The 21,254-nt window shown below is 43.0% G+C and overlaps 1 protein-coding gene across 1 annotated transcript in view; it reads left to right on the forward strand.

Annotated features, from left to right (window-relative positions):
- Positions 1-21,254, forward strand: part of SDK2 (sidekick cell adhesion molecule 2) — a 702,247-nt gene that overhangs the window by 22,993 nt on the left and 658,000 nt on the right. The window contains exon 2 of the mRNA XM_078654263.1: positions 20,761-20,920. Within this exon, the coding sequence (XP_078510389.1) occupies positions 20,761-20,920 (160 nt within the window). The remainder of the gene's footprint in view (positions 1-20,760; positions 20,921-21,254) is intronic.

The following is a 21,254-nucleotide window of genomic DNA, read 5'->3' on the forward strand; positions in this document are numbered from 1 at the left end:
CCCAATACCACAATGATGTTCTAAATAAGCTTTCCTGGCAACAAAGACATTCCAATTTTCCCCTCCAATCTTGCTCACAGACTCACAATTACCCGGCAATTGCAGCCGGTCTGCACCACCGAATGACTGGGCTGATGTGTAATGGGAGTCTGAATTGTTTTTGATTAACTGTTCTTTTATATAAAAGTGAAATGAATGAAGCGGCAGTGTTGTTAGGTCAAAATAATGGGTTTTGTTAGGAAAAAGCGCTTAATTGGTTCCATAAAACAGGCAAAAAACCCACATGGCATTTCGGGCCAGCAGCCTCTACCGAGGTAAAATGACAGCGTTATCAATACTCCCGTGTTTTGCTGAAAATATCGTTTTTTGTGGCAATCAAGCGAATGCAAGCCACGGTGTGTGTTGTACTGACACAAAAGCTGAGACGCTGGGGACAATGAATACGGTCCTCATTAAAGGGCTGGGGTGACTGGCTGAGGGCCCGGTGTCCGTGGTGCCATCTAGCGGCATCCGTAGGAATGAAGCCTGTGCATGCAACACATACATATTTATTTATTTATTTATTTATTTATTTATTTTCTTATATAGCGCAGGATTCGACCCCCGGAGGGTAATCTCCGCGCTTGCGCTTTTTCCAGAAAAACCTAATATTGTACCATGAGCTGTGAAAGAGTAAGTATTTGTCGGATCTTAGGGAGCCGAAAAAAGATATGTTTTTAAAATCTTCCTAAAGGACAGAAAGTTGGTAATTTGTTTCAGAGTCGGGGGAAGTGAATTCCACAGAATAGGACCTTAATAGGAGAGAGCTCGGCCTCCCTGCCTAGCTTTTCTAATCCTTGGAACCTGGATCAGTTGCTGACTACCAGAGCGCAGAGTGCGCCTAGGACTGTAGGGGTTGAATTTTTCTTTTAAGTACTTGGGTCCTGTACCTAGCAGGCATTTATGTATTGTGCAGCAGATTTTATATTTTACCCGTTGCCTAACCGGCAGCCAATGAAGTTTGTCCAGGAGGGGACGCGATGCAGTCCTTGGCTGAGCATTGAGAATGAGTCTCACTGCTGTATTCTGGACTACTTGCAATCTTTGTAGTTGTTCCTCATTGGCCGAGATGAACAGGCCGTTACAGTAGTCCAGTCTACTGATTACCAATGGCTGGACAAGTGTTTTCCTATGGTTGTCTGGTAGGAATGGAAAGACACGTCGTAGCAGTCCGATAACACGGAAGCAGGATCCTGCTACTTGATTTGTGTGTTCTTTAAATAGAAGTGTCTTATCAAGGCCGCACACCAAGATTTTTTACGGTCTGTTTAGGAGTTGGTACTGGTCCCAAATCCGGGGGCCACCATTCTGGGGACCACAAAAGCGTGGCCTCCCCGAACAACATGACCTCCGTCTTGCCTACATTGCACTGGAGGCAGTTTAAAACCATCCAGTCCGATATTACCCTCATTCCTTCCGCAAAAGATTTTTGTATTGCGGGCGAGAGGGTCTGAAAGGGGAATAAAAGCTGAGTGTCGTCAGCATACGACACCGGGGTGAACCCATAAGCTCTTGCAATGTCTGCCAAGGGGGCCACATACACATTAAAAAGTGTGGGGCTTAGGCATGAGCCCTGTGGCACTCCCTTGGTGAGCTCCCTTGAGATGGAATAATGGGAGCCCAGTCTGACTCCTTGCGAGCGTCCCGAAAGAAAGCTCTCCAACCAGGATAGAGCCACACCTCCTATACCCACCTCCCTCAAACGACCGAGAAGTATTTCATGTGACACCGTGTCAAAGGCAGCGGATAAATCCAGCAGCACCAGAATCATACAGCCTCCTCCATCTAGTGACATCCTGATGTTATCGGTCACAGAGAGGAGGGCAGATTCGGTGTTGTGATTGGGCCTGAACCCAGATTGAGAAAAGTCCAGGACCTCCGCTGCCTCAATGTATTTAGACAAATAAGTGTTCACATGTCTCTCGGTCATTTTGCTGAGGTATGGCAGGAGGGAGATGGGTCGGAGGTTTGAAAGGTCCGTCCAAGGAAGTGCTGCGTTCTTTCGGATGGGGTTCACCACTGCTTTTTTCCACTCTATAGGCACACGTCCTTTCCTGAGAGAATGGTTTATTATTTTTCGGATATAAGGTCCAAGCAAGGTACTCAGGGGGGCAACTATTTTAGCAGGCAAAAGATCATCTGGAGACCCCGATTTTATGTGGCTAATAAGGGAAGGTAAATCTGAGTCACTGACTGCTGGAAATGTCATTAATGAGATGTCTCTCTGCGTGGGCGGAGTAGAAGGAGTGGAAATAGTAATTTTTGGGCTCTTTTGGCTGGAAGCCTTCATTATTTTCTCATAAATCAGATTGATTTTATTTTCAAAAAACAATGAAATGTCGTCACATAGGAGTTGGGAAAAGTCATCTGGGCTTTCACATGCTACTGGTTTTACAAATGCTTGTAGTATTTTATATAATTCTGTAGAGGAGTTACCCGCCTCTGCGAGTTGCTGAGTAAGGCTGTTCTTTCGTGCAAGTTTTATATTTTTATAGTAGTTGGACTGAGCTTCATAAAATGATTTCTTGCTTTCCTCTGTTCGTATTTTAGTTAGTATACAACTAACTAAAGGGTTTGTTGCGACTTCCCTGGGAATTTATTATTTCCAGCTGCAACAAAGCCCATTTTATTGACATTGGAAGTACTTAAAACTGATCTGGATACGACGACGTGCATGTGAGCCATAGAGCTCGGCACACGGCACCTTAGCCCACTGAGCTACCCACATCACATTGCTTCTCAGTTTTTTTATTGTGAGAAAATACATCTAGAATATAATGTATACTGAGCCTTAAATTCTAGACTGTATGCAAGTGTCTTACCTGATAATATATATATATATATTTTTATATAGCGCCTTATGCCATTCTTTTAGTCTTCTAGGCACTGTAAGCAAATCGAATTTAATGACTATATTAGTCTCAAAGTGATGGAAACCTGGCTTTCCTTTCCGCGATTCTAGTTTAGGACTCGGGTTGTAAGTCGCAGACGGATGGCAGCAGTGAGTGCTCAACTTGCTGAGCCATTGTAACTGAAAGGATGCACGTGGCACCCATCGTTACTCTTGCTAACAGTGTATTGTTGGTCCCGTGTCTGACCAACATTTTTAAAACGTTACTTTAGTATGGGAGGTTTCATTCATCCCCTGCCGTTTCTTTCCTTAACCATCATCACATGGATGGTTATAAAAAAAAACTCTCCTCCGTCCACTGTGTCCCAGATAAGATAGCTCGGTGGGTTGAGCCCACCCTGCAGAGAAGTCTATAATCTAGGATCAGAGGTCTGAGTCCTCGCAGTGTGTTTGTGTGATGGAGAGGCACTTAGGCCGCTCCAAGGCTCTCCACTCATTCTCTGTACAGGATTAACACCCGGCCTTTCTCTTGGGAAATCTCTGGGCCCGGCGGGGAGGCCGTCAGTCCTGCAGGTAGAGCGGAACTCCGTCAGCTCACAAATAGCCGTGAAGACAGCTGGGGCTCCCAGAGGGCATTCGGGATGGATATAAGCACCAGAGGCAGGCCCTGGGGAACCCCCTGTCGCTGGGTTTAGAATTGGTGTGTCAAGTGACCTGGAATTAACTTTTAAAAATGAAACAAGTGAGGGGAAATAAGGGGTGGGGTGGGGTTTGTCGAAGGGCCAGAGGAAGCGATAGGTGCAGGCGTTGTGATGCAGAGGGAAGGATTGCAATAGCGCGCCCTTGGTGGCCTTTAGGGACATAACATTACTTGAAAGACAGGCGGAAGCCTCTCTAAGAGCAGGGGTTGTGATAAATTAATCTACCTCCAACCATACGACTGAATCGGCTCCCGCCCCATCGATCTTACAGGAACACTCTTCGTCTGCTTTCAAAGCTCCAGGGAGACAGGGGGTGGAGCTAGTGCTGGGGTAATGGTGCATTGTGTGTGGCATGTGCAAACATACTCCGATTGTAACTTACACAAAAATACCCAGTTTTCATGCTACTACGCCCGCTACCACCTCCGAATCACAACAGCTTCTACAAACGATATTTAAAAAAAATAAATCTGTTTTAGTTCTATAATCGGGGAATTACCTACTTCTAGAGCAGCAGAACCACAGAAGAGCAGCACTTCTTTCATTTTCTTAAACTAAAGACATATTTTTCATATCCTCTTAAATAGGTAGTGAGCTGCAGCAGATAGAAATCTGGCTGCGGACTCAGTGCTTAATTTGAGCCGGTGGGTTCCAGCACATCATTGTCAGCACCAGCACTTAATTGTCAGCACCGGCACTTAATTGTTAAGACTAGCACTTTGACAGTTTGCCACATGGTGGCGCTGTTTGCCCTATTTAGAAATGAGCGAACAACAGTTGTTTATTAATTCAAAATACATTACAAATTACAACTATATGCCGCCCAAGTCATTCTTATGGCTTTGAGGACCTGGAATTGTCTGAATTCTCCCACTTGCAGGAGTGTGATGATTAGCATTTGTGTTGGTACTCTCACTGGCAGCACTGGTATGGCAATGGGTGGTACAAGCTGCAGTTGCCTCTTGACGAGAGCCCTGGCACTTATTGTTTTATAAATTAAGCACTGCTGCTGATCTTCAATCCCTCCCACCCGGACCTTCATCAAAACAGTCTCTAATAAGGCAATTCCGGGTTATGCCCACGGCCAGCACCAAAATGTCCACAGCATTATACCACTGTTCAACGGATCGGCCGCCATCTTGACCCGACCATTCTACAAACTGCTTCTAAAATATGGTTATGGAAGAGCACTCCTCAAACTCATTAGCCGAGGGATGCCCCAGGGTTATGTTCTCTCTGCACCAGAGGAGATTATCCGCACAAGTGACCTGTGGGGCATGCAGTAGTGTGATACATAAATCTCTCAGGAAATTAAAGGAGAGTACTGGGGTCATGGAAATGGGATGTAACTTGAATATTAACTCTAAAATATTGTTTGACCATACTTTGTGCTCACATTATCATGACTGCAAACATCATGGAGGCAGATTATATTTTATTGACACGGTCATGCAATTAAACAATTGTTTTTATATGTGTTAATATTTATGTGTTTTGAGTTGTGGATGAGTTTTAGGGTAAGAGTGGGTAGTGCTTGTTTTTTAAGTGACTTATGTTATGAGTGTTTAGAACTATTCATCACATTATTCTAATTACATTTTAAATATGTTTAATTTGTTAAAACATCTGGTTAATTTATTTTAGGATATATCACTAAGATTTCTTTTATTATTAGTGGTTTATTGGAGGGTAGGGCCAGTAGCGTTTGGGGGGGATTCAAATGTATGTATAGACTTTAGCATTTTTACGTTTTAGAAAACGATGATACATTATTTGGGGTTAATAATTTTGTGGGTAGGGTTGGTGAAGGGCTCAACAATATGTGGTTTATAAATTAGTTCATAATTGCTTTAAAAAGGTAAACTATTTTAAATGAATTTTATTAATTGTTTTAATTTACACACCAAAATAAAAGCAATATTAAAAAAATATTGAGGTTCCTGTATTTTTGGCTTTATAATTTTGTTGTGTTTAAATTATGGGTTAGTCAGTTTAATGGGGGGGTTGCTTTAGTGTTATTTTTATTTCAGTAATTTCAAAGATTTTTTGTTTTTAAAAATGTCTTTTACATTGAAATTAATTAACTATTATTTATTAGTAAAATGTAGCTTACATTTATTTAGATTCGTTAGTATTTAACATTTCAAACTGTAAAATGTTTACAGTAGGGTATGTTTTATGTTATTTCCATTGACTGTTTTTCAGTGCATTCATTTTACTATAGCCTTATAGCCCGTACCGACTATTAAAGGCCTGCTCGGCGAGGACCTTTAACAAGGCAGCGGGACTTTAAAAGCCGGTATAGTCCAGCCGCGAAGGGCTACAAGGCTATTAGAACATTCTGCCACTAGAGGGCAGAATGTTCTAACAAATTAAACAAAGGCCTCTCAGAGCCCGAAGGGACTGAAATCCCCTAGAGCTCTGTGAGGCCACTGTTTAAACAACATTGGAATGTTGCTTTGCGGGCCTTTACTTGCCCCTAGAAGCACGTAGCACTCCATTGTCTGCAATGGAATGCTTCACATTCCAATGTTCTAATATGTAATATATTTAGGATGTTTATTTTAAAATGGAAGTATATTTAATGTGAACCGTAAATCTTTTTCTAGGATGAAAATAATAGATCTTACTCTCGACTAAGAATAATAGATTTCACCCTCCTCCCACCCCAATGTTTTACACTTTCCCTAATATTTGTTGAACTGGAGTTAGAACAGTAAATGGCAGCTCAACCGTATTGATGTGCTTCCCACAATTTTTATGAGATTGGAGTTAGAATAGTAGATTTGACCCCTTTCATTTTATTCACTTTCCTCGTGGGGGTTTTTGAACTGGTGTTAGAATAGGTTATAACTCACACCTTGCATTTATGCATTGCCCTAGTTTTTCCTGTATTGGAGATGGAATGGTAAATCTCACCCTCTCCCATGATGTATGACCTTTCCCAATGTTTGAAGGACTGGAATTAGAATTGTAAAACCCAATGGCTATATTTGTACATTTTATTAATTGTTGTTGGACTGGTTGTAAAATGTTAAATAGTGAAATACCATATGCCACCCCTTTCATTTATGCAATCCCTCCTAATTTAGCTGGATTTGAGTTTGAATATTACATCTCAACCCTTAATGCACCTTCCCGAATTTGTGATAGATTGCTATACTGCTCATCCCAAAATTACATGAGGAGCGCCACCTTGTGGCAGACTGCCCTAAGTCTGGTGTTGACAATTAGGTGCCGGTGCCGAGCACCGGAAACTAATTAAGGGCTGGTGCTCAGCACCGGAAAGCACCAGCTCAAATTAAGCACTGCAAGAGGCCCTCTTTACATGGGACCCCTGGTCAAAAGCATCACTGGGCTCCTGTTTTCTTGACTCAGCACTGACATTGAGAAATACGTCAAATAAATAGGCAAGCCTTTATTTAAAGGTTAATTGAAGTGAACAAAAGGAAATCACTAGTTTATTCGGCACCTTCTGACTTTAGAGGTACCTTTATTTTAAAGATATCTTGCAGCAAAAGTGTAAACATATAATAAAATCTCTTCCAAATTCAGTGTATTTCTTTAACATAAAGAACTGTTTCACCTCAGTACATCACATTATATCAGTGCATTGAGAAGTGTTTTTTAAAAGCGATACGTTTCAAACATTCATTCTTCCCTCACCCTGACAACAATGTCAATAGTGAATCAAGTTGCAAGTCAGTTGTTAAGTGCACTCTTTGGGCTGGGTTCCTATTATACACGAACAACATTTTAGTTTATTAAACCAAACATAGGTAGGTTTTGCACAATGCATGCCCTGAAGTCATGCATTTCGACGTCCTTTTATATGTGATAATGAAGAAAAAGGAGGGAAAATGAAATAAACAGTTGCCTAGGATCACACAATTTGGTAAAGTGCTGAAACCAGGACTAATTCCAGGTTTTCTGATTACACATCCTGCAATTCAGCAGATGTATATGCTTTGCTTTCCCTACATCCTCTACCGGTACGCCCCCACTCCCCCCTGTAACTTCACCCCTCCTGACCGCCATCATGCAGGCTTCAATGCTGCCCTTAGCTGCAACACAGACAAATCTTTTAGCCCCCAGGAAAATGTTTGTGAGTACCCTTGATTTAGACTTCCAAGTTTCCACCTCCTAAAAATAAGGGGTGGGGACTCTTACAGCTGGATTAGCAACCATAAAGTAAAATGCTATCTACTGGTAAGGATGTCCATTACTGACGAGGCTAGCTACATATAGGTAGTAATAGGAAGAATGAATATATCTTAGTAAAATATTATATATATATATATATATATATATATATATATATATATATATATATATATATATATATATATATATATATATATATATATATATATATATATATATATATATATATATATATATATATATATATATATACATACATACATACATATATCTATATATTGATTTATTTAAAAAATGTAAAACACTCGCCCGAAGTCCTCTTCACCTCGTATTATCACACTGACAAGACAGAGCACACCGGCTCAGAAACTTTAGATCCTATTTCATTATATTTTAAATTGTTTTTATTTTCATTATTTTTTAATTCATTTACATCAATTACAATGTTAACCCCTCGCTGCCCCCTCAGAGTATCAGCTATAGTGAATGCATTATATGTTTAGTTAGAAGTTGCTTTAAGTTAATAATTTATAATTTATTAATTGCCATTTGTTAGCATTTAAATTGAAGTAAATGTAGTTTAATGGTTAAAAAATAAGATATTCTAAATTAAATATAATGCAGATGTTAGTCTTATCACTACCTCTTTTGATATCTATACGAGTGTGTTTCAAAACCATGTGTGGTGCTTAGCTTACTCCAAGGGACTTCTTGAGTACATTTAGGTGTGCTTCTCATCTGTATTTACTACACTAGACATGTGTATGTTTCTAAATTGAAATTGTCCTTCAAATTTGTGGGTGTTTTTTGTGCCAATATGTCCTTCTCTAAACCCCACCCATTTATTAGTAAATTGTCTCCATTTCCGACCCCTCTCTCTTTTCCCTCCCACAATTCTGTTCTATTCTATTCTATGCAGCATTTATAGAGCGCATAGCTACCCGTGGGCATCCCAGCACAATCAATGCAACATTGACTAAACCAAAGTGCGATAGAGAGGTATGTTTTCAAATAGACAGGTTTTTTAAATTTCTGAAAAGATAATATATTGCCGGCTGTCCGCAAAGTGTGGGGGAGGGTGTCTCATAGCTTGGCCACATTATAGCCAAAGGACCTTCCCCCACTTCTCAGCCATCTGATGATGGGACCACTGCCCATCGGGCATTGGAGGATCGAAGAGTTTTACTGGGAGTGTAGAAAGAAATCAGCCGAATAGGGAAAGTAGTCCTGAAGGGTTCTGTGGGCTATGCGGAGGGCTTTGAATTTGATTGTCTGAGCAGCTGGGAGCCAGTGGAAGGATGCTAAGGCCTGTCGGGGTGTGTCGTGCCTGAGGATATTCAGCAGAGCCCAGGCGGCGGAACTTTGTACTGCTTGAGGTGTCCTGGTGACAGATTTTGGTAAAGTGAGCTTCTATAGTGCTGGTAGGAAAGAATCAGTGCCTGGGACACAAGCTTTCTGGTGAGTGGGGGACCAAGTACATGATATTATGGAGCATTCTAAGAATGCCATGACAGCTGGCTGACAGCTTTGTAGCCTGGGCTTCCATAGACAAAGATTTGTCCAGCCATACTCCCAGGCTTTTTAATAATCATCTGGGGGGCGGGAGGCACACCCAGCCAGTTTTAGTAATGAGGCAGTTAATTACTAAAACATATTCTTCTATTTGAAGAGATCTGTACCGAAAAGGTATGAGAGGCAGAGGTTGAGATCCCTGACTGGAAATTTATGAATTGCAATTTGGAGTATGCAAATTACTTAACATACTCCAAAATAGTGGCTGCTGCTAGGGACCAGAAGTGGTGGACAGCTGGGGGAAAGGAGTGTGGGGGGTTGAAAAGAAAAAGAAAAAGATCACTAAACTGTCTATGTCGGATGTCTCTCCTCCGTCCTCTTCTGTTCCCGACTCGCAGAAGGCCACGGGCTCCCAGACTCCCCAAAGCCAATCATAACGCTGCTGTCATGTTGGTAATAGTATTACCAGCATGATAGCAGCATCGTGATTAGTCTGAGCGAGGTTTGTCGCTCAGACGGTGCCTGGGACTGATCTCCAACTAGCTGTGCAACACAGCCGGGTGGAGAAATACTAAGTGTGCATGATGGTTTGGCCGTCCTAAGACGGTTGGCCAAACCGTCATGCGCACCTATGGGGTCCACCACTCCTCCCTCCTGCTGCTCTCCATTAGGACAGCACAGCCCGGCCGCACCTCACTACAAAATAATAAAATGAAGATAACCAATTTTATTTTCATTTGATTTTTCCTTCTTGCACTGCTCAGAGAGGAGTGGGGCGACGCTCTTGCTCATTAACGGAGGAGCCGCCGCTGCAAAACGAGTTTTCGTGCCTAGGGTCCACAGTGTGTGGGGCTGCTCTTCTCTCTGTGTTCCCAGTACGTGGAATGAGTGCTTGATGAAGGGCATCTCTTTTACTTGGCTGTGGCTATGGGACATTTTTCTAGTCTTTGGGGTAGCTCTGTGTTCTGAGCAGGGCCGGTCCTAGGATTCGTGGGGCCCCGGGCAGGATAGGAACATGTGAGGCCCCTCTAATTTGCATAGAATGTAGTATCACAGCAAGTGACATCATAAGAAGTGTCCACTGACTAATCATTTTTTGGCACTGTTGAAGTAGCTTTGCAAGAAGCTACCTCTCTAATGTGTACATCACTGAGATGGCTACAAATACAAATAATAGCCCTAATAAAATAAGTGCAAATATTTTAAAGCTGTATTATGTGGAAATGCAACACGTCAAACGGTGTTTAAAAGCTAGGCCTCTATTTCTCCAAAACCAATGTTTCCAGATTAGTGCATGAATAAAATTCCAAGACAGACTGTCCCATAGCTATACAGTGGATCTTCAGGTGGCTCCCTGATACTCCAGTTGCACCAATGAAGTTCAAGGTTAAGGCATTTAGTTTTAGCAGGCATGGACATCAAAATAAAGGGATCCATGATGGTTCGGGTGAGCGACCTGCAAACGCTCCAGTAAACAGAAAGCACAAATAAGAGGATGAGATGGCACTTGGAAAATAAAGAGGCAGGTAATTGAAAACTTTGGCAGAAGGCTCAATGTACTTAGCAGCACATGCTAGTTCAAAGACAATTTTACCTCTCCTCCAGCCTCCTACTTTTTTTTGCTGGTTCTGCCCACTTACATTCACCTCTCTCCTCTGTGCTTTACTTCCATCAAACTCTACTACGCTATCTTCACTGCTCATCTCTCCCCCAGCCTTATAACTTTTGTCACTGGTTCTGCCCCATTTCCATCTTCTCTCGATTTTCATCCTCTTGAACACTCTAATCTTTTCTCACAGATTTTTCCTCTTACACCACCTATTTCCATTCATTATTCATTCATATTATCATCTCTTCCTCAAACTTTATTTCGTGGATTCAGCCCCTTTTACATCAATCTCTCTGCTATCCCCAGCTTTGTTGCTTCTCTTTCTCGTTATGTCCTTATATCCATCTTTCTCCTCCATGCTGTATGCCTCATCTCCCCCCCGCCTCTTACCTTTTTCACTGATTATGGCATTCTACATCCACATCTCATCATTCCCTCTCTCTTCTCTGTATAAGCTTTCTTGATTGTTCTGCCTCTCTTACATCTACATACCGCATCCATGTACTGCCATTCTTCTCTCATTTCTTCCTTCAGGCTCCTAAGATTTCTTTGCTGGTCTGTCCCCTTTGCATCCACCTCTCCTCTTTGATCCCCTTACCTCTTACCTTGTCTCACTGTTTGTCTCATAAATCCATGTCTCCCTTCCATGCTCTACACTTTACTTTATCTTAACTACTGTCTCTTACCTTTCTCACAAATCCTGCCTATATTACACCCACCTCCTACCTACCTGCTGAGCTCTTCACCTCTCATCTCTCTGCAGTCTCTAGCCTTCTCTCACTGGTTCTACCTTTCTGAAAGTTACCTCTCCCCTGCCTCTCTACCCTAGCCTCTTACCTGCTCTTGGTTGTCTTGCCCTCTTATATCCAACACTCACCATTCCCTCTCTATGACACTTAAGTTTTCCTGAGGGTTCTGCTTCTCTTATATCTACCTCGCCTATCCAAGCACTGCCTTTCATCTTTCTCTTCTACTTTGTTCACGGGTTCTGCGTCCCTCATGTCCACCTCGCCCCTCCATGCTCAACTCTTTTGGGGATATTCCGAAAAAAGTCATGTGACGCATCGCAGCCTCCCCCCCCCCCACCCGTGCGGCTGCGCTGCACTGCGCGACAGCCAGGGAGCAGGAGAGCACCATATCTTCAAACACTTGGCTCTCTCCTCCCCTTTCCCTTGCACCGTCACTCGTTTCAGCTCTGTGCGCCATGTACACACCTTAGCGCTGAAGCGCTAGGGTGTGTGCATGAGTGTTGCATAGGTTTTGTACAGAAGGGTACACTTCTTGTGCAAAATACTATGCTGGGTACGATGCTACGCTTTTCCCACTTTGCATACGTGCTGCGCAGTGTAGTGCGCATGCAAAGTCGTAAAAGCGCATGGAGAAATGAAAGCATTTCTTTGAAGGGGCGTTAACTTTTGTCGCAAAACCATGTTCACAAATTTTGTAAATATGGTTTTGCGTCAAAGGGCATGGGTGGTTACATGGGCACGCCCATGTACCACCCCCTCGGCGCAAAGTAACGCAAAGCAGTGCTTTGCATGCACTTCTTTGCACTACTTAGAGGGTGCTTTCCAGCACAAAACAAGTTTTCGCTGGAAAGAAAATAGCAGCAAAAAAAATGTGCGCTGGTTAACGTCACTTTTATGACGCAAAACCTGCACAAAAGGTTTGAAAATCTCCCCCTTCATGTTTTATCTCTATCACCTCTACTCTCCATTCACTGTTTCTGCCTCTCAAGCTTCCACCTCCCCTACATACCCTGCTATTCACCACTCTTCTCTCCGGCCTCTTACCTTGCTTCACATCTTGTGCCTGGGCGCAATACAGTCCCCTGCAGCACAGATGGGCCCACAACACTTCTGAGGGCCCCATCCCTCCAGGAGCCTCCCATTCAGCCTAGGGCCAATGAATATCTGTGAGATGTGGGAGACTCTGGGGCCCATTATCACATTCTGCAGTGAGGGACCCCATCATTTTGTGTTACACAACTGCTCTCATATTACTTTTCAGATGCGTAAACAATGAATGGTGAGTGGCCTGAGGGGTTATATGACTTGGGTGTATCTTGGAGGGTTCATTGCACTCCCCTTGGGGTGATAAGGATGGATGTGGGATCACCCCCCCCCATCGCTTCCCCTAACTGAATGTTAGCATCTCAACTTAACTTTTAAAGAGCGAATTGCTCATTCTTCCTTCGGTTCATGTAAATTACATGAAAATAAAAAACACCAAGCGCTTATAACGAGTTATTATTTATGTTCAACTCCTTTTATGTTTGTTTTGGATGAACATGCTTCTTTGAGAAAAAAAACAGAGTTGCAAAAAAAGAAAAGAATAATAAGCCCTTTATCTATTTCTTCCATAGAAGGAGCAGCGCCTTTTGTAATGTGAGATCACTCTAAGTTTCTGTGTTGTGAGCCCTGCAGGTTGCTCTGCGTTTCTTTCATGCAGGGGCAGGGCTCACTTCACACCTCACGCCAATTCAAGCATCTCCCTAACTGCTGTTATGCAGATGCAGCGATTAGGCTGATCAGGGCCCAATCTGCACTGCAGCATCTGAAAGGGATGGGGTGTCATATTGCACTTTCAGTCCATGGCAGCCGGGGAGTGAGGGGGCCCCCGCCGTGGGCCTCGCGCATTGCACCACGGCTGCAAACCCCAAGGGAGGGGGCTCCCCACCTGTTACTCTTACAATGGCACCATTTCAAAGGTTGATGGGCCCGTGGGGGGGCCCCCTCACAGTTACACAGCCGCGAGGCCCTGGGCGGCTGCCCACTCTGCCCATGCCTAGCGCCGGCCCTGGTTCTGAGGGCTGAGCCTGTCCTTGGTGGCTTTAAACTTGCATTGCAGCCAGTGTGTGACCGTATGTGATACCTACATGAGAGCTCAGCTGCCCGAGCCCGGGTCTGTAAAAAGTGAGGTATAGTATATGCCTACTTTCAAAGTCCTCTGAGCCTTACTGTTCCTTTCATCTGAATTGTTGTCCTGCTGTCTGAGGTACGCGACGTTGTGTAACTCGTTGGCTAGCTCTGCTGTCTAATTCTGCGAGAATGTAAAATCTCTCAATTTACAGTTAGAGCTGGTGCCTCGTTTCTAAGCCATTCACATGTGGATAGTCGTCGAGATAGCTCATGTAATTCCATTTTGCGGATGTAGGTGGTATTTACGCCGGCAGATAGCCGCGCCACATACGTCCATGGCACCAGCATCTTTTATTTTTAAAAAATATAGTAGAAAACTAGTGTTTGAAATCTTATTGAAATGCTCAGTCAAAATGATGTATCTATTTTGTTCTGAATAGCACTCAACCCTGCGGCTTAAACTATTTCCTCGCGCTCCCAATTGAGCGAGTTAAGAGAACTGCGACGCAGGCAACTGAAGTCATATTAGCCCAGGATCACACAATTGGTTCAAGGCGGGAAGTTGGGATTAAAACGCGCTTTTCCCGGTTCAGCAGCCAACAATTTACCCACTAGACCATGTTTCATGTATGAGACAAATAGAATATGCTCCCGGTGGGCGCTGCACTGGCACGAGCTCAGCTCGTCATGATACAGGGCGCCCTGGAGATCTGAATGTTGATTGGCTGCCAGCGAGCTTCGCCTGGGGCTTGCTCGCGTTTATCTTCCTAATGCGCAGCCTAGCATTGGATACCCCATGTATCCCCATCTCCCCCGGGGCCTGCGACGTCCCTGCCAAACAACCATGTACAAAATAAATTATTCCACGCCACCCGGAGCCGGGCAGCCCTCAGGTAGCGTCGCTGCTGCTCCGCACGTAAGTGCCAACATCAAAGATTCAGAACGTTTAAGTTGACAATTTTTAGTTTGTTCAGCCTTGAGTCCCCCTGGGGGGTCCGGCGAGGTAATCAAATATAGATGACATGCTGAAGGACTCGTGCAGCACCGACTGCAAGGCTCCGAGCTTTTCATGGACTGCGTTTGAATACTGGCTTCTACCAAGGAAGAGCCGTATGGACTTACAAAGGACCAGGGCTTGTTGGCTAGCCGTGTCTCTGAAATTGTGGCAGGGCTGGGGCAGAGTCAGTCTCATTTGTAATAGGCTCATGCGAGTCTTTGAGATCAAAGTCCACCATTTTGAAAAACTAGTTGGTCACAGTGCCAGTTTGTTGTGAAAAACGTCCTAAACATTTGTTTTTAAAATCAGCCAGACCAAATGTGTGAACGCTCATATACAGAGTGGCTAATTTGACACAACACAGTGTACTGTGTGATCTGAGCTCTGGCCTTTCTGCGGTGCAAATGAAATATTAGGGGGTTTGTTTATCTGCAACGTTTTCTAATCCAGGCTGGCTGCGTTGTGGAGGGGAAGTAGGAAAAGATGATTTTGAAATACTTTGCTCTTAATGTGAACAAACATTCCACCAGAGAAAAAAAAGCATTAGGAATCCCAGGCAGTCTCACTTTGCCTTTGCTTGTTGTTTGTCAGTATTGGACATCACCACCCCCTTTTGTACCGGTTTGTCAGTATTGGCTTTGACAATGCTTCTGAAGCATTGTCATTCAGCTTCCAAGAGGTATTGGTTCTCTGTCAGAAAAGGGGGAATGAACCACATAAGTCTCAATACCAGAGTCTCAGAACTTTTTGTCTTGGAGACCCTCATCCACACGGTCACATCACCACGTGTTCAAAGACTGCGGTGTATGTAATCTCTGCTTAGTGTGGTTACGTGGATAGCGTCATCATTGGGTCTTGTCACTTGAGTGTCCCGTTCTACAAGTGACATCAAAACCTCCACCAGGAGGGAGACTGTCTGTATGTAGACAACGGTGAGTGGAATAAAATTCTCTCCCATCCTGTAGGGAAATCTTTCTTTCACTAATGCTTATCTAAGGGAAGATAACGCTATCACCAGCGTCATCGTTGCCCATGTTTTTTTCAGTATCACACTGGGTGAATTGGGAAATTGGCAATGTTTGTTTTATCATGCAGTCTATTTTACTTTGTTTCACTCACAGTTATAGTCCTAAAGACAGTACCTACAACCGTATTTCATCTAGAGCAAGGTTTGCTCACTGACGAAGATGGGTGAGTGCTTCCACTCACTTATAATACACTATCCGGGAAGCCCTGAAGTATAAGGCCTCCATATATATTTCTTTGGTCCTGACAAAGGCCATAGAGCTGTAGGGGCTGTTCCAGGCCGAAACATGTCGATCCGACCTCTAGGAGTCGTGAACCAGTGACTCATCCACTAAACACTTCTTTGTTTTTAGACTTATCCCTATCCTACTCTTTGCCCCCCAATAATGATTTTCCTACATGTTAGAAGATAATTTGAAACCACGCACCACTGTCAACATCCAGTCAGTATTCCTCCTGGTGGAGGTTTTCTTGTCACTTGTAGAACGGGACACTCAAGTGACAAGACCCGATGATGACGCTATCCATAGAATCACACTAAGCGTAGATTGCATACACTGCAGTCTGTGAACGTGTGGTTGCGGGTCTCCGAGACAAAATGTTCTGAGACTCTGGTATTGAGGCTTATGTGGTTCATTTCCCCCCTTTCTTATAGATAACCAGTACCTCTTGGGATTTCTGAAATCCGGGGCCAGTGTACCGCATGAAGCGGAAAATAAGGCTGTCCGGACCACCTGCGGCTCAGCAAAGCTTTACCCTGAATAATAAACCAGATACAAGTCACGCCCCAAGTATTGTCCTGCTGGATATATTATTTGACAGTGGAGGGGAATTTGTGTAAAATTGTAAATTTTTAAAGGTGTAAGGAGCCAATAATAACAATATTTAGGAAGCATGTTTGCTTTCCCCCACACCTTCTCAGGGTATCTTCAACTCACTGCAGATATTTGAATGTGGTTACTGCATCAGTTAGTCTTATGCCTCACTCTTGTTTAAGTGCATTCTAGGTCCTGTGGTAGTTTCCCATTTAGACCTTGGGATGCCATATGTATCAATCACAAAGTTTACTGTTGCCATCTTGGAAAAGGCAGGACTCCCTGCATAGACTTTCTGAACAGGGAGGCTCTGAAAGGTGCCGCAGAGTCCCCAGGGAAGTCTACCTGCTATGTTAGATGTAATTTCGTATGTAGGAGGCTCCTGCCTGCTTGCACCCAATTGTTACCACCAGTCAAGCCGGGACGCTCTGGTAGATATATATGATTGCTGCCACCCGCCTCTCAATGTGAGAAGGAATGGTGGCACTGAAACTGTTCCTTTACTTTTGCTATTCAGTCATTTGCCATGATGGATGATCTTCAAAGTTGGTGTGTTCAAATTATGATTTTCAACAAAATGAAAGTTACAAACTTAATTGCTTACAAACTTAATCGCTTTGATACACAAGTGAAGCCCATACAAAACATCTTATGGTTGAAGCGGAGGTTAAGGCATGTGTCCTCAGGCATGCACAACATCTTCATTACAGTTCCACAAGTCCTAAGGGATATCAATACATCAGACAATGTTACATGGCCCCAAGGTCTATGTTTTGTTGCTTGAAAGCAGAATTTTAAGGTTCTCTACCTTTCCTCAGCACTATCCTCTTTCTCAATATCGCCTTTAATGATTTCTCAGAGAGCAGCCGGATGATTTCTTGCAGGTTTGTTGTTCATCTTCATTATTCTGCATTCTGATATGACTTTCATGCTTTGAAGTTTTTCTAAAAAATAATGACGGTTCGGAGAAAATGTTAAACAAATGGCATAATATTTTATTTTTACTTGTGTGTTACTTGGTGCGACATTATTGTGAATGATAGCACCACTTTCATGCAAATATCTGACTCAATGCTTTTATTTATTTTCAGTTTTATATGGCAGGGACTTGGCACAAGGGTATTAGAGCACTTTACAGGAGAGCAAGATATGTTCAGGATAACAAGCATCAAACAAGCATTTGCAATGCAATAGGTTTGGCAATTGCGAGATTTTGAGCTATTCGCATTGAAAATGAAAACGCCTTTTATTTGTATTTAAAATCCTGCATTAGTAAAAGGCATTGTCATTTACAATACCAATAGGTAAAAATTTCTGAAATGCAAGACATATTGGATTGCAAATGCTTGTTGTTTACCAGCGCCCCATGGTGCGCTTTCACCTTAATAGAGGCCACACCCCTTTCTTTAGATGAGCCTTGTCTAAAGTCCATGGCGGCTATTAAAGTGAAAGTGAGGAAGGGGAAGTTTTTACGTTAAGAAGCATTTTTTTGCCAAGTTGACAAACAAATGATTTTTTTTGTAAAAGTGCCACGTGAAAGCTTGCAAGATGCGCTTAATGTGCTGAATGTTGCAGAAAAGCATGTAGTGCCTGCAGTCGAAAAAAAACATTAAACAAATAGTGCTTACAGACTAAAGAAGACTACTGTGTAAGAACTGAAGTAAAAGGGCCAGTCCTCATGGGAGGTTACAAATGAAGACAAGGCGTTACTAAGGTGGGACTAACAAGCCTATTAAGGAATTAGAAGCCAGCATTTACGAAGGACAATAACACAAGCCAATGACAAATATGGGTGGAGAGTGTGTGGGGCTTCAAGTCCATACTCCAATACAGCATGGCTCACAGAGCAGTGAAGGCGCTGCCCAGGCTCGGCCTAAAGAACTTAAAGGGTGATGCATGTAGTCTTAAATTGGGCTCCTGTCTGAATGATGAGCCATTGCTGAGTCTGGAGAATAGGAGAGATGTGGTCAAATGTATTGTGGCAAGATAAAATGTGGGCAGTTGCATGCAGAAAAACATCAAGGGTGTGAGATGTGCTTTAGTGAGACCAGAAAGGAGTGAGATGTCTTAATCCAGCCCAGTAAGAGCCAATGTCTTGACCGCCAATTTCAAGCCTTGCTCGGGAACAAACTAACTGTTGCCCCAGAGCAATCTTAGATGGTAGCATGCACTTGTGGCCATTGTCAAGAGGTGCCTGTGATAGTCCAAATGATTGGCAAGTGTAAAACTGAGTGTTACACCTGCACTGTTCAGTCGTATTGTAGATCAGAGATTGTTCAATGGACTATGAGGTTGAAGACACTGCTCTGCCGAGGGAATACTGAAATAAAAGGCCTATGATCTTGGCAGATGGGATACTCCATCACTAACATGATGGCTATCCCATCTGCGATATTACGAGTTCCATAGGACATAATGGATTTGTAATGTTGCAGACGACATATCCGTCATATTTGTGACAGAGTAACCCTGTCCGACAAGATTGTAATCTGGCCCTTAGTGGTTATAGGTGGAACTCTGTCCTTGAGAGTTGGCAGTCTGATGCGCGGACCACACCAGAAAGGACCTTCCTCACTGTTCCAGCGGGACAGCAACCTACAGACAAGTATTACTAAAATACATACATTTGGGCCCATACACCCCTCTCACTTACAATATCCGGTCGATGAAACATTGCTGGGAAAAAGAGGATAGAGAGAAAAGGCACATTGACAAAATACAACGATTATATTTACTTAGGATGGTGCAAGATCAGACCCCTCTGGCCAAGAGTTTGGGCCCTTGAAAATTACAGGTAACAGGTTCAGGACAGGATTCAAGACAGGACAGGTTACCTCTTCCAGATTTAACGCCAGCGTCAAACCCCTCTCTGATGCTAGTTTCCCTCCTCGGGTTTCTTTCGCAAATCTCGTTCCTAGTTCCCTCGCCTCCTCGAGTTTCTTCCGCAAGTCTCGTTCCTAGTTCCCTCGCCTCCTCGAGTTTCTTCCGCCAGTCTCGTTCCTAATTTTAATTGTGGAAATTCTAAGTCTGCTTTCAGGTATTTTGATCAGCATTCGGACAGCATCTCTATCTCTCAGCGTACTGGCAGCGATCACGCCACTTCATTTAGCTAACTATCCCAATTATACCTTTTGTGGCATGTTCCACCCCCAAATGTTTCAAACGGAGTAAATTGTGAGTTTCTGATTGGACAAGCCAAGGGGATGATCATCACACCATACTAGTTTATTACTTTTTTCTTAAGAGGATTGTCTTATATTCCCGCCCATTTAATTTGTTTCACCCAAGCTTAATTTCCACCCGTTTTCATATTACTTTGTTAAACATTGTATAACATTTATACATTTGTTCATTGAGTCTTCAGGATGTTCCGTCATCTTTCAGTCTGTGAGAAAATGACCGTGTTCCAAGACTTGACATCACGACTCCAGAGTTGGTTCTAATGCAGCTGCGTGCATGGACCACGTGATATTTAGCCGCATTTCTCAATGTAGGCCCAATTATCAACTAACAGAGAAGTAAAAAAGACAGGATGTTAGATTTAAATAAAATGATTTCACTGTATACCACTTATCTCTACTCTATTACCATTTAATGTAAATAATTCTTTATGCATTAGTACTTAAACACAGTTTAGTTTCGAGCAGAGCAGATGCTTAGCATGTGATTTCTAAAGCGGACATGTTTGGTGTTACTGCTCAGAAGCAAAGCTTTCTCTCCCAGCATTTATGATGACATGCAGTTGGTGCATGCGCTATTCAATTCCCGCGTTTTTTTAGCGCCCATTTTAGTCTCAATCCGGTTACTCGTTAGTAGACACATAAGCCTGCTTCCCATTCTTCTACATTGTGTACGGATTTCATGTAAATTAGTATTAGAAACATATATTAGTACTTTATTATGAATTTATGAGAAGATTCATCCAACAAGTTGCTTACATGCAAATCCTTGCTCCATCATCACTCATCTCAGCATTTCACGGCTGTCGCACCCATAGAGACATGGAGCAGCGAGAGCATGAGGCGTGTTAAAATAAATCAAATACTTTGTTTGGAATTAGCATATGTGTCAGATTCCTGACCCTGTACTGCCCATTTTTTACCTACACTGCTTGTCTTTGAGGATGCCATATTGTAACAAATAAAGAAGGCCACTGCTCATCTTCTCTCTTTTTTTCCTTTACAGATGACGTTCCACCATACTTCAAAACTGAACCTGTGCGTTCCCAGGTGCACCTTGAAGGCAATCGTCTGGTCCTTACCTGCATGGCAGAAGGCAGCTGGCCCCTCGAGTTCAAGTGGCTGCATGACAGCAGTGAGCTGACAAAGTTCACTCTGGAGTACAGGTAAGCCTCCAATGCTCAACGTGTAACACACAGTCTTTCCTATGATTCAAGACCATGCTATAATATGTTGCTTTAAAAAAGAGGGTGTTTTCTTACCACAGGTACTTCTGTAGTCATTACCTTATTTTGGATGTTAAACCATATCACATGCCAGTGATTTGCAATTTCTCCCATCTAGGTTTTCCTCCACATGATCACCGAACCCTATTGTAATCTGCAATATTCCTGTAATTTGCTATAGGATAGTTCTTCCTGTATAATGCATACTATTTCTTAGACCAGTAAGTTGATCATGTTTAAAAATAATTTATGGTGTTATTGTTTTTATTTTGAC

This window comes from Lissotriton helveticus, chromosome 7 (genome assembly GCF_964261635.1).
Source record: "Lissotriton helveticus chromosome 7, aLisHel1.1, whole genome shotgun sequence".
NCBI classification, from domain to species: Eukaryota; Metazoa; Chordata; class Amphibia; order Caudata; family Salamandridae; genus Lissotriton; species Lissotriton helveticus.